A 15,303-nucleotide genomic window follows, 5' to 3' on the forward strand; every position below is an offset into this window, starting at 1 on the left:
TGAGATAATTCATGAAGTTCAAGCATTGTAAACTATTACATGATGAGTAAGACAGTCACTGGTTCTAGGCCATCTGTCATTATTAGATGACTTTCCATTCTTCAAAAAAAAATTCTAAAATAAGCTACATGTGCCAGAAGGTAGTGGTGAACTATGTGTTACAGAGAATCTGGAGAGGGAAAGACCTCTACCATTTGAGAGCAGAAATCATGGAAGAAGAAAACGAACTAGCACATGAAGGAAAAAAGAGATTTTAAGAAAAGATGACAGGATCAAGAACATTCACGCAGAGAGAAAAAGTAACAGTTAAAAGCAAGATGAGAAAAAATACAGTCTATTGGACTAGAACTCAATATGCACAAAGGGAAGGGGTAGGTTTCAAAAGACAAGAGAAAGGACCAGGAATAAAGTGTGTGTCTAGATCACCTATTAAGTGTGGTTGGCAGACCCCTGGGGGTTCCCGACACCTTTTTGCAGGCTAGAGAGGTCAAAAGTATTCTCCTAATAATATCATTTGCACTGGCGATGCAGAAGCAATGGTCAGTAAAGGTGCTGATGCCTTAGAAACATGAACCTGGGCAGACACACCAAACTGTACTAATACAACATTGTATTCATCACCACAACACACTCAGTTTAAGTTCTTGATCCTTGAGTACAAAATTATTATTTTGTGTAACAAAGTGGGAAGTATGAACAAGGCACGTCTACTGTATACTCAAGAACAAAGGTTGCTTGAGGAAAGGCATTTGTAATATACAACTATCTGAGTTACAAGCTAAACTAGCTGCCTTTCTCAACACAATTTTTATGTGAAAGAATGGCAGGCCAACTGTGGGTTACCCTAAGTTGAGTAGCTGGCAGGCAATCACTCGAAAAGAACCAAGTGAGCCTGCCACTTCAAGGAAAACACCTGACCGTATATATTGCCTTTGAGAATACTGAAGCAATCAGGCACAAATTAGAATTTTGGAAAATTTGTTTCCATTCTTGTGAGCTTGACAGCTCCCCAACACTTAAAGACTTTTCTCATAAAAAGGAATGTTTTAAAATGTGGTGTTTGATAATTTGATAATTCATTGGTACAATGAAATGTACCAATATTTTGGAAGATCTGTAAAACTCAGGAAAGAGACATTTAATGAATGATCAATGTATAAAATTATGCATGGCTAAATTATCAGCCCAAAGCACCACACAGATGAATAGATTTTAATGTAAGAGAGTATGATATAGTTTCCTACTTTCACATTGCAAATAACCTTTAAGACAACACCACTCAGAGTACTGGTACAGAATCGAAGAATACACACAACTATCTTAAGAAGTTACTGAAATAGTTCTCCTTTTTCCAACTACATATTTGTGTGCAACGACTTTTTTCCTATACTTGAACCAACACCAACGTCACATCAGACTGGATGCAGAAGCAGATATAAGAACCTAGATGTCTTCTGCTAAACTAGCCATAAATAGGATTTGTAAAATAGCAAAATGACACAATTCCTCTGATTAATTTTTCTTTGTTTTGAAATACATATTTCTCTAGAAAAAAATTTATTTTTGCAATCATTTAATGGGTTTACTGACACTTTTAAATAAACTAATAAATGTTTTCCAGTTTTAATTTCTAACAGTAAATATCAATATAAGCTACATAAACAAAGGTTCTTGCAGTCCTCAACTATTTTAAGAGTGTGAAAATGTCCTGAGACCAGGAAACTGGAGAACTACTGTAGGAGAATAAAAGCAGGTCCTCAAACACAACCGCACATCCACCCATTATGTATACTTTCTAAATTGTACACTCAGTGTAGGAGAGTGCCTGCCTGGAAGAGTATCCAAGTATTTGAACCTCCTCAAAGCTGCATTATGCAAAGTCTTGATTGACTTGGATGGGTAATACTGCTTAGAAATCTTAATCAATATAACTCTACTTAAGAAAACTGTTATCTTCTTCAATTGACTATACTTCAGTGCAATATTAAGAAATTCTGAATTTCATCTGACACACTTTCCAATTATTAGATTGGGGTTATTTGGGAATTTTACAAGCTAGTTTCAGAAGGCTCGATTTTTCTAAAAAAATGCTTCCTGGTGGTTCAGGCTCAAGTTAGCCAGGGCTATACAAATCAGCTCTGAGGTATTTCATGTTACTTTATGAAATATGTTTAAGTTAAGATTGCAGCAGTTCAGAAAAATCACACGTTTTTCAGCTGCTGTTGGCAACAAAGGCTTAAATCTCTACAAAGGTAAAGCTCACCACTTCACCCCTCCACCTGAGACTCACCTCCCATTTTTAAGCTGTACCGATATCACAAAATCAATCTAATCTAATCTATATCTTATCATAAGGCCTTCCACAACCAGTCACGATTCCACTCTCCTTTGAAAGTGACAAAATGTAAAAACTTATTTACTCACAAATTTAAACAGTACAGATATTCAGACAAATGTTAATCACAACAGTCACTTTTGATATATAAAAAGCTTAATATAAACAAGCACAGGAATAACTATGATATAGATAGTCCTTTCATAGAATTTACTGTACTTTCATTGACACTGCAGGAATTCTTCTTCTTTACTTAAAAAAGTATAAGAGCATTGAACAGTATCTTTGCTAGATCATCTACGCATCTTGAAAATACCAACTAGGTTTTGCTTATTCTACTTTATATCCCAGATTCTAGCACTGTGCACCTAAGAGGTACTCCATGTTTGATGAATGGATGATTAAACAAGCAGAGGAATTCTTTCAATGCTCACTGAACAATTATTATTTGCCAGCTACCACATCAAGTGAATGAAGACTATCAAGACAGTAAGTAGGTTTCAGTTCTGCCATGGAAAAATATATGCACAGTCCAAATCACACTAAGTATTAACCAGTATTGTTAGTAATAATAATAATATGTGACTTTGAGTTGGTAATTACTGAAGCTGAGTGATGGATACATGTGGGTCAAGATGTTATTCTCTTAACTTTGGTATAAGTTTTAAATTTTCGAAAATAAAAACTTAAAAATAGCAAGGCTGAAGAAAGTTCCCTAGAACTCAGAGGTGGCCAGTGTGTCTCTGAGGCTAGGTTTCTCTGCACACTACTAACACTGTCTTGTCACCCACAGGAGTAGATGATGGCCTGGGCCCACTACCTTAGAGGGCAATGTTCTTTTGCCAGTAATGTGGTCATGTTGGGATTCAGCCTTCCTAATTCATGCCTGGAACCCCATGCAACAGAGGACTCACGTTTCTAAGAAGGTAGATAGTATAAGGGATACAATCTGCAGAACTGATGCAAAAATTGATTAAAGCAAAACTGAAACAGTAACTCTTACACAAATTTTTAAGAAAGAGACAAAACAAAATCTGAAAGGAAACCACTCTCCAATGTAACAAGTGACTGCAAACCAACAGGCATGCACTGCATCACTTAAAGTGAAGAGCTAGTGCCAAGACACACATCTTCTTATATTACTTATTTCTCATTTTTTGTACTTTTCACATATAAGTGAATGTCATCTTTGTGATATTAAAGACATCTCAGTTAAGGGATGGGAAACAAATGACTTACCCTATGAATAAATACAAATAAGGATATGCAAAGAAAATATTCATTCTCTCTAGGAATCCAAGAAATGCAAATCAAATCCAATGATAAAATAGTGTTTCACATCCTTTATTGTAGCGATGTTTTACTTAAATATCACCAATGATATTATGACCAATGAAATATCTCTTATATAGTACAAGAAAATCTGTGGTGAAATTAGCACACACATTTTTTTTATTATTAATTTAGTATCACTGTTTTACAAAGCAATCTGACAAGAGCCATATAGATACTCAAATGTTCTGACACAAATATTTTACCTTTAAGGACTCTAAACTAAGAAAGTAATTCATTCAAAAGCAAAAATAAACAAAGATATTCAATTCAGTAATTTACAAGAGCAAAAATTTAAAAATGTAATACTCAAGCAAAAATTTTAATTAATGGTGTACCAGTGAAATGCAACAACAACATGATGATTTTTAAGGTTAATACTAGTATGTGGTAAAATCTATTTAAGTGAAAACAAATTTCAAAATAATACACTGTAATTGCTATCATGTAAAACTGTTTTAAAGAGTAAGAACATGCAGAAATGACTCATTATTTTAGTATAGGGGCATTAAGAACAAGTTTTAATTCTATAAATTCCATTTAATGCCATCATTAGACTCTTTCTCATCAAAATTCTTTTTAGTATGAGGTTTGAAAGCAAAATTTATTTATCACAAAATGGATAAAATGGTATTTTCAAAATTACCTTCTGAGTAGGTAAGGATACTCTTTTTAAATGGAAAAAAAAGAGAAAAATCTGTAACCTAACATCTTGAATTACACAGCACTTTTGGAAATGACTTTCCTTTTCAAATTAGGTAAGAAAAAATATTCTCAATTTTCAACAAGTAAGACTATCCATAAAGAGTAACTTTTATAGTAAAAAAAAAAAAAAAAAAACCCACAAGTGGTTTTAATATACAGAAAATGCTAGCACCATCTTATGACTAAAGAACAACATCCAAAGACGCCTTCTGATTATAGTACCTCTAAGGATCACCTTCGGTAAAGTTGCACAAACACAGGCTCTCTAAGTTTATAGGCCTGCCCCCCAAACAACTATAACTTAGGAGGAATATGAAGAATGTAATACTCTCAAGTTCCTGAAACATCAATTATATTACTCCACAGCACCTCTGGACACGAGGCTTCCGTGAATAAAGAACCGTGAGAGAAGGCCCTGCAACAGATAGGGGAGCATCAGGGGCTGAGCTAGGAAGAGGGCTATGCTAACGCACAGTCTGTGAGATAGTTGTTAAGCAGCTTTCATCACCATCAACTGCAAGGATGAGGTGGTTCTTCAACTATCTGAAGGAGGAGAAAAACACATGGCAGCAGCTGGGCACAGCAATAAATGCCACATTTACCTTGTTAATTTCAAACTGGCTCACTGGGACACTGCCATTTAGCACATTTTCTCCAATTTCTATTAACCTCTTCTGAATGTTTTCCACTATAGTGTCCCGGCTTTGATCTGAAAGAATCTGGCCAATGACAAAGCTGCCAAAAAAAAAAGAGAGAGGGTTTCATTTTTTAATATCATACTTTATTAATAAAAGAGAGACAAGGAAGATAAATGCCATTAGATTAACATGTGGACAAGAGCCATACTAAAAGCTAACATGAGGGTTAATGTCCAGAAGGCCGTTACTATTTGTTTTTTCAACATTAACTCTACCAAAGGTTTACCAATCTTGCAATGTCAGGTTTGTCCTTAAACACAGAGACTTTTTTTTTTTAACGAGGCAGCTAATGCTTCCTATTTTGTGTGTGGATGGAGAACAATATATGTTCCATCATGTTTTTACGCAATTATAAAATTCACAAGCAGCTATATTCTACTCATAGGTTAAAATCTGAGAAGACAAATTTTTCACTTTCCTCATAAAGCTCCAAGATATTATCTCTGATAGTATCTCTGCCCGAGATGACCACAAGCAAGAAAGTAGGAAAATAAAGTTCTTTATGCAAATCATTTAAAACCCAGAGATTTCAAACTTTTCTTTCTTCGGCTTTATTATATTTCTCAGTGTTCTCCAATCGTATTGCTATGCCTCAAAAACTTCATGTTATTCTATCAGATCCCCCAAAAAAAGAGAAAAAAAGAAGAAGAAAAGGAGTAAGGAAGCCAATATTTTATCCATTTCTGAGAAAATGCAGAGCGAGGGTTTGACAGCTGCATTATAATTTGTCAGAAAAAGAACCCTGACAAAAACATTTGTATAGCTTTAATTACTAATACATTTCTAACTCAGAGAAATTTACTTCTATTATGATGCATCTTTTCTTAGAAAAGACAAAGCTGAAGAGAACACTCTAATCGACAGTCTATACAAAGTAGTTTCATCTTTGGGTACATTTGGGGGCAATGAAGCATTTCAAACTATATTTCATAAAAGGCTAACAGTGACCCACACTCAGATGATCAACTTTGCCTAATCAAGAGTAGTTCTGCAGAAGCAACAATTGCTCAATCTCCCAACTTGAAAGCAAGTGAAAGGCTGAAAAACAAGTGAAAAATGCTGATATTCAGCAACACAAAAATTAATTTAAAATTTCACTTTAAAGAAAAAAGTCCCTCTATTTTCAGAACTAGTCAGGTTCACAAAGCAGGAATTATCTGGAAAGATGGGACATAAAGTACCTGAAGATTTGTCTTTTTAAAATGAGTGCCTTATGTGGCCCTAAACCAAACAGGTCTTATTAGCACAATCTGCAGTCTCATGTATAAAACTAAGGGGTCAGTTATGACATTTATTATTTTGGAAGTACATTCGGTATTTGAGAACCAGCTCTTAAATTAACCAGAGATAAGTAAGAACCTTTACACACAAATGATATGGGCGGGGACAGTCTCACTCCATGGCCCACTTTGAATCCCAGAACACTTGAAGCCACAACACAGGGATTGGTAAGTTTAACAATCATGGCCCTAAGGAGGCGCTAGGAAGATTCAGGAGCAGGATGTAAGGGACTTCCTAATAGAAACAGTGAAGCAAAACAAAATAAAAACAAGCTAACATCAATGAAACTCTGTAAGCATCTAAAATGTGAAGGTTTAACCTCATCATGAGTGAAAACTTGTAAGATGCACCTTACAGCAAGCATCTCTTACTGAACAAGTTTTGCTCTAAGTTTTAACCCATCTGTAAAATTCCATTCCAAATCAGTAAGAGTTGTTAATACACAATGATACCAATAACAAAAAGAAGTTGTGTCCTTGTGCTTGGCAGAATCACAAGTGTTCTCCACATTGTTAATGCTTGAATTTTTTAAAAGCAAACAACAAAAGCGAAAATGAAAGCTGAACTCACTTTCCAGTGTCTTTAGCAAGATCACACCAGTCTCTTCTAACTATATCTAATCCTTTCACCTCCTGTTTTGTGATGTAATTCCCATCTGATGTTGGCTCAACAATCAGAGCAGCGTACTTCTTTTTCTTCAGCAGTAGCAGCGACTTGAAAATACCATCAATGTCTATTTCAAGCAGTTTGTACAACTTATTCACTTCACTTTTCACCTGTGAAAATTTCAACCATTAATGTTAGCTTCTCAAATATCTAATATGGAAAGATGAACATGCTACAAATTCCCAAGAGTTCATCTAAACAGAACTAGAAGTCACACAAGACTAGAAGGCATTTGCTCAGGTTATATGGAAAACGGTGTTATGTTTGGTATGATGCAAGAACTTTGAAAAAGCACAGGAACAAAAACAGATTAAAAGATAAACAAAGAGACAATACTATAAATACATCATCTCACTCGACCAAAGGACAGAATTGGCAGGGTCAGCTACAGGAAATGTATGAAAATTATGTAATAGTCTGTTTTCAAATCTAAAAACTAAATGTGTAAGTACTTACCTTCAAACTACTGAATTAGAGATTAGATAGTCCAACAACTAGATACATGGCCAGTAAAACTTTACTACTAAAATAGTGTCTAAGATCTCTCTGTATCTCCTATAGCACCATGACTTTAAGCAAATAACTATCTGCTGAACAAATAAATGAACAGCCACCTGCTCTCTATCGATAGGGTCACTGCACAGACCATCACCTCAAGGGAAAATACACAACTTTTCAAGGTCCAATGAGTACAATATGCCAAGCTTGTTGTTAAGTAAAGACTACAGCTCAAATTTCACACATTTTAGGGGAGATAGGCAGGAAGTTGTTAGCTTATAAGATGGTACCTTAGTTTTAGTTTATTGGGATAATATTTTAACATAACAAGTGATCGAAAAACACCTGCTCATTGTTAGGTGAACTGCAGTTAGGCTACAAATGATTATTTTTAAATATTCCCTTGTCTTTTTAAATATATTCTCAGTATTCTTGCAAAAATTATAGATATATGCATATAATGCAGTTAGGTATGTATTTATCCATATCTATCACTGTATAAAATACATCTGAATGTAACTAGAGACATATTTCTCCTTATGAATGACAATGTGATAGGTACTAATGTGATCACATCTTAAACTTACCAAACCTAGACTGTTTTCTAAAGGTAAAACATATCTATTACTTATGGAAAAACCAATTGCCTTTGATTTTTTCCCTCAAAGCAAATAACTAGAGTAGAAGTTGAAATAAAACAGGGGATGAAGAATCAAAGGCGCTAAGTTTATTATCATTTTCAGAAGGACACGTATATGTAGAAACCAGAAACAATTCACAAAAGCAGGTGAAACATCTAATTTTATGAAATTATCTCACCTTGTTTCCCAATTTAAACACTTCTTCCAGATTGGTGCTATTGGTGTTGATCATAATTGAATCTGTATCTCCATAAATAACTTCAAGATTCATCTAATGAAAAGCAAAAATTATAAAAATTAAAAACAAAAACACCATGACCATCACACACTTAGTGAAACTCAAAATTTTCCATTATATAAATTACAGGTTCCAGATGATTTTTGAAAAGTTTACATTTCTTCTTGCCCATATTGTCAGTGTACAAAGACTAAGCCCCAATAAACCAAAAAACACACAAAATAATCTCCCTGATTTCATTAAAGCAGACAGTGGAGTGGCAGAGGAAGTATCTAGTTTCAACTGAAATAAAATGTAGGACTGAATAATATAAAGATAAGAGACCAGGAAAGGGAGGGGTCTGTATTTACCAACTCTCCCTCATGCTTAATGGTCAGGGCAATTTATAAAGCAGAGACAAAATGGGGTTTTTTCAACCCGGTCCACAAATCTATATTAAATTCTTAGTAGTTAGCAGAATATGAAGAGTGCCAAAAAAATCAATCATCACCAACAACACTAGAGCACATACAGTATAAAGGCCTGGAAGTAAACTCTAATTAGCACTGTTACTAATTTGCTAGAAACACTCACATATAGGCTTCAAGCAGCGGTTAGATTATATCAGTGTTAGTAAAAGAAAAATGCTATAATCCATTAGGAGGGATTATAAATGTAAACCAGGCATCCTAAGAAGCCATTTCCAGTGTGTTCGGATTACAATTTTGCTTAAATACAACAACATCACCAAGTATGGTATTTAAGAATTACTGTATAATGAAAATGCTTACCTTCTGAACCATCTCCTTCGTATGCATCAAAATCTAAATGAAATGAAAAAAAAGTTAAGATTAATGATTACATAACTACAAAAACCTAAATATATGCTGAGAGAGATAGGCAACCCCATGGTTTGTCATTTCTGTATATTTTTAAAGCTCTTGATGGTTTTCTAACTATAACCCTCAAAACAATATCATCATAATCTAAAAATCAGTTTGCCTCTATACCAACTCTTAGGCAGGGAGATGTTCGCAGATTTGCTGTAAAGGTCTATCTTTAATAAATATATATAATAAAATATCCTTTTATAATATGGCATAAAGGCAAATTTTTTTTTTAATTACTTTATTTTTTATTTTTTAACTTAACAATATTGTATTTGTTTTGCCATACATTGACATGAATCCACCATGGGTGTACATGTTTTCCCCTTCCAGAAGCCCCCTTCCACCTCCCTCCCTATCCCATCCCTCCGGGGGCAAACTATTTTTGATAGCAATATTTAAACAGAACTATATGGCTAAAAAAAAAAAAAAACCCACAAAGATTAACCAAGCACTTAAAACTTAGCAATCTTTCCAGTATTTAGGACGATAAAAAAATTAAAAAAGGGGGGAGAGCCTCTTCACTATATATCCCTGGAGCAAGCACAGTGCCCAGTACAAAGGTGTGGATCAATAAACATTCAATGAATAAAGACAAACAGATAGTAGATAATATCTGTAGATAGGTCTGTCCCCAGGCATAAGACTAAAGGTTATATAGGTTACAGTATAGTTGCTGACAAAAACATATAAATTATCTTAGACTAGATCAGAAATAAAACATATTTTACAAATGAAGGCCTCTTCAAAGGAGTAATACAACATCCTGAGCATTCAGTGTATGTTATGTATAAAATACATGGGCCAAATGCTGTGCTATGAGCATCTCGTGCATTTTTTCATTTCATTCTCTAAGAGCCCTGAGACAGCCACTTATTAATACAACCATTTGTTAGAGACAAAAAACAAAGAGAAGATAATTAATTTGTCCTAGTAAGTGACAGAGCAAAGATATGAACCCAGGCACTCTGACTCCAGAGCGTGGGGCCTGAGTCACTGCACACTATTGCCTCTAGATCAGCATCCATCTTTCAAAGCATCACTCTAAGCCAGAGTCACTCTTCCAATGAGCCAGAGAGAAGATTTACTTCATTTTTATTTCTTTTTTCCTACCTCCAAGAGTCTTCCTTGTCAACTCAGCTCAAACCTCATGGTGTTTCTGTTCTTCTGGTCCTTTATGTTACAAAGCCCTGTAAATGCTCACCTTAAAAGGATCTGTTATATCTACCCCTTGTGTTCCATTTATATTGTCTGCCTCCCCTTTGGTACAGTCTCCCAATGTTGTTCATGAGCTCAGTGTTCTAAATTATCAGGAAAAGAAGACTTTTCTCCTGCCCTGGGGGTGGTGGGTGGTGGTGAATACCAATCAGGCTAACCAATGGTTTTAATAGTGGCTGTACAGTGGAATCACCCTGGGATGTTTTAAAATGCCACTACCTGGCCCCAGCAATTTTTTTAAACAGCTCTCAAGATTATTCTTATGTTGCAGACAGGGTTAAGGACCACTGAACTAAGATAATTGTGGTAATCCCATCCTGGGAAAAGTTTTTAGCCCACAGTCCATCCCCTCCCCAGTTAGACCACAAGTTCCTGGAGGTCAGAGCACATGTTTGGGCTTCACATCTAACAAGCACTCGAAAAACCATTGGCTAGCTGACTGATAGTTCTCAGAGTAATCTCAATCACTTTTCTACTAGATGCTAAAATCCAGTTAACTCATAAAAAAACATTCACTCTCCTCCACTTCATCTTCATTTTTTAATATTTAAATTACAGGAAAATGCATTGTGGGAAAACACCTGACAATTCCTTTGAGAAAAAAGCAATAACGCGATCCACCCAAGTCAATGTAATCACAGTGAGGACAAAACTAACTACTTATCATGAGTTGTCTTTGCCCTCTGCCCATTCCACCCTGCTGGGCTGGGCTTCCCTCATCACAACCTACAGCCCTACAAGGTAACTATTTCCTGCTAAGTACAACATCTCGGGAGCAATCTGTCAACCTTTCACTCCAACTCCACAAGTGCACTAACCGATTTCTTCCGCTCTCCTTTTGCACCGTGAACCAAACCTACTGTGCTACCCCTGAGTACACCTCTAGCCGGAAGTGGCAATATTCACCTCTCAGCTCCAACCCCCACCCTCACACTGTCCTGCCACCAGCTCCCAACCATTTCTACACACGATCTGAGTGAGGGCTGCTACTACAATGAGTTTCCCTTTGATGGAAGAAATCTCTTGGTGGATGCTTTGCAAACAAATGACAGAAAACTAGGCAAACTACTAGAACTATATATACTATTACATGTATATGTACGCCTGAGTCCCTTTGCTGTCCACTTGAAACTATCACATCGTTAATCAGATATACTTCAATATAAAATAAAAAGTTAAAAAAGAACTATATACACTGCAATTGCTTTTTTCACCTAGTACTTTATTTCAGAGATTATTCCTTACTCACACATAAAGAGTGGTCTTAATTCTTTTTAATGACTACATAGTGTTCCACTGTACCTCTCAAGCATGATTTAACTAGTGCTCTACTAATAAATGTAGGTGGTTCCTAATGCTTACCCTCATAATCACACTTTAATAATCCTTATATACATGTAATTTGCCAATCTGCCAATAATGAAATAAACTCCTACAAGAGGATTTATTCGGTCAAAGGTTGTATCTTTTTACAATCTTTGATAAACATAGCCAAACAAGTCTCCACATAGGTCGTACCAATTTCTGACGATAGTTTCAATCACCGTCTTTCCTGTGGGCTACCAAATTGTTAGTATCTAGCAGAAGCCCTGGTACACAGTAGCTATTAATGAATATTTGTAGAATGCTGAATTATAAACCCCATTTTACAGATGAGGAAAACTAGGCGCTACAATTTTATCCAAAGTAACAGAGCTAATCAATAGCTTGATCTGGGCTGGACCTTATGTTTCATTTTCTTTTCATTATGTCTCCCTGGCTTGTTAAAAAGCCCATTCCACATGAATGTTCTGGAAGTCAACAATCAAAAATTTATACATTACAGATATTTCCCCATTAAGGAAATGCATTTTTTTTAAAAAGCCACAGGTATCCTGAAAGGTCTACTGGACACAAGGTACAATGATTACAAGATAACCGTTCATAAGTTGATTTCAAAGTGACAAGTCTAATATTAAAGCGACCCATTCTGACAGAAAATCATTTTCTAAGTGCCAGCAGCTAGAAAACAGGGCTATAAAGGCTTGCTAAATTCATTAATAAGGCAGTCTGCAGTTATCTGATTTCACAGCAACACCTGCATATTTATCTACTCATTACCAATTGGATGATGGAATTTTTTCAAGCACATTTCAAAAATCTGCCAACTTCAAGTGTAAAAAAATAAACTTTGTGGTTAATTTTTCCCTTAACAAAGTACAGCTGTTGAGAATAATTGTTCAAGATCTTACCCTGTAATGTCAACTGCAGCAGAACAAAGAGTATTTAATTAGCAAATCTATCCAGTAATTCAACACCTATTATATAAAATGCCTTCGTGATTTTATTCAGGATAATTTGCTAAGAGGGTTATTACTGACATTCAGATGGAATTTAAAATTCCTACGCAAGTCGAGTCATAATAGCAGTAATGATCTCCCCAATCAGGAGATTCGGTGTCACACAAGGCTCTCTTGCAATGCAGCAGCCGATTTCCTGACTTTTTAATTCCTGGGCTCAGCTCAGTGAGAGCCCTTCATGCCGGTATTTCAGTCAGCAATACATCTTTAATGGGACTCTATTAAAATAACTAGAACAAAAATGACTTTTTTTTGGTTAAGAAGAATGACAGCACTGCCATCATATCAATCATGGCAGGCTTTGCAGAGCAGTGCCATTGGGGGTGGGGAAAGAGGGGGAAGCAGGAAAGGAGTGGGGCTGGGGGTGGGGAGGACAGTAATTAATACGAAAGGGTCTTTTAACCCCAATCTGAGCCTCTGAAGATGGGGGAAAGGCAGTGGGGGGACTAAAAAGGAAATGCGAAGTTTATCTCCAAAAATTGCTTCCTAGAGAAAATAATTTGTCCAGGAACACACCCACGATGTGGTTTACTAAGCAGAAAGCATGTTTGTTGCTCTGGGGTTAACAACAGCAGTGATCTAAGACCAACTACGACCAAGGTGTGTGGTCACAGGGTCTCCATACAAGGTCAGGATAAAGGTGGGGGGTCTTTATGTTCTATTAGAACAGGATACTAATGTCTTACCATGCATTCATTTAAAGGTTATAAAATGTTTTTAGATGCTCTTACAGACTAAAACAGTGCTTATTAATACTAAATGAGAGAGAAAATACCAAAACATTTTTAACATTTTAACATTGTTAACATTTTTTCAGTTAACAAAAACAAAAAATTCAAGCCCTTATTCCAAAAGCATACCTTAATTAAAGTAATATCCACTAACAAGAAATCCACTTGATATATGATGCAGAAACTAAACAAAACAACAACCTTCTAAGTTAGGAAAATGCTGGGTAAGGTCAAATTTGAAACAAATAATGCACGAAGAGAATGACAAGTGAAATCTCAAATGGCTTTAGGATTCTTCTGTTACTGATGACATACAATTATAAATAAACTGGAAAGTTTTTTTTAATACATTAGCATAATAGGGGGAGCAAAATGAATGGTTTTGAAGGATGAGGAAGAGAAAAGTAGAAGAAATATAAATATTATGATATTTGGTAATCCAACCATTATCTAAGCTTTCCCTATTCCCAGTCTCAGCAGTTTCCAAGCAGGACTTCGTGTTACTCAGTTCTTCTGCTTGGTAAACATCTTTTATTTCATCCTCAATATATCAGATTGCCTTTTTCCTATTCTCTGTTATCCTTAAATATGTGTCTTCTCTCTAAGATGTTCAAGGAGCAAGGGCTATGGATTTAATAAGCATCTTACTCTCTATCTCCACCATTCCCAAGACACTAGGCTCCTCATTGCCTCTTAACTTTAGCTTTACCTTCCTTAAAATTGGGATAATACTACCACCTAGTTCCCAGAGCTAGATGGGAATAACAACTGTACGCTGAAAACATGCTTTACAAAAATAGAACATTATCCAAATGTGAGATCAAAAAAAAAAAAAGCCAGGAGTCAGAAATTTGAGTGCTGGTTTCAAGTGCCAATTACAAGGTAAGTGATTGGGTAGTAATAAGTTAGTTTCCCTCTCTAGGTCTAGTAGCAATAAGTTAGTTTCTCTCTCTAGGTCTGAGCTTTCTCATTGATAAAAATTAAGAGGCTGGGATTCCTCACAGACCTAAAAATATAGAATCCAAGTTTGACAAGTATCAATATCTCCTCTCCTTTAATCCGCGCGGACACTTCCACGTTCACTTCTTTAGTACTATGAAAAGGAGGCACTAATATACTAAATAAAGATAACTAGCAATACAAGAATATATTGCCATATTCTAGGCTGCTTTTGAAGGCTATGTAGTTGTAAAATAACTAGAAATACATAAACTCTCATAAATTGTCTGCATACAACTTTAGGCACTTACACTTTCAGTGGGTGGGCATATTTACAGAACACAAAAACATCTGACACTTTGTCTTGAGCACTGCCAGATCCCCTACCATGGGAGAATATATGCACATCTACATTATCAACTTATTTATTTAACTTATATGCAGAGTACATCACGCAAAATGCTGGGCTGGATGAATCACAAGTTGGAATCAAGATTGTCATGAGAAATATCAATAACCTCAGATATGCAGATGATACTAAGAGGTGGCAAGAATACACAGAAGAACTATTCAAAAAAGATCTTCGTGACCCAGATAATCATGATGGTATGATCACTCACCTAGAGTCAGACATCCTGGAATGCAAAGTCAAGTGGGCCTTAGGAAGCATCACTATGAACAAAGCTAGTGGAGGTGATGGAATTCCAGTGGAGCTATTTCAAATCCTAAAAGATGATGCTGTGAAAGTAATGCACTCAATGTCAGCAAATTTGGAAACCTCAGCAGTGGCCATAGGACTGGAAAAGGTCAGTTTTC

General features: G+C 35.7%; 1 protein-coding gene across 9 annotated transcripts in view; it reads right to left on the minus strand.

Moving 5' to 3' along the window:
* POLA1 (DNA polymerase alpha 1, catalytic subunit) overlaps positions 1-15,303 on the minus strand; it is a 390,759-nt gene that overhangs the window by 263,479 nt on the left and 111,977 nt on the right. For all 9 annotated transcript variants that reach the window (XM_081567915.1, XM_081567913.1, XM_081567916.1 and 6 more), the window contains 4 exons: positions 9,165-9,197; positions 8,335-8,427; positions 6,922-7,127; positions 4,975-5,107 (listed from right to left, as the gene is read on the minus strand). In XM_081567915.1, the coding sequence (XP_081424041.1) occupies positions 4,975-5,107; positions 6,922-7,127; positions 8,335-8,427; positions 9,165-9,197 (465 nt within the window). The remainder of the gene's footprint in view (positions 1-4,974; positions 5,108-6,921; positions 7,128-8,334; positions 8,428-9,164; positions 9,198-15,303) is intronic.

This window comes from Giraffa tippelskirchi, chromosome X (assembly GCF_054371585.1).
Source record: "Giraffa tippelskirchi isolate mGirTip1 chromosome X, T2T-mGirTip1v1.2.pri, whole genome shotgun sequence".
NCBI lineage: Eukaryota > Metazoa > Chordata > Mammalia > Artiodactyla > Giraffidae > Giraffa > Giraffa tippelskirchi.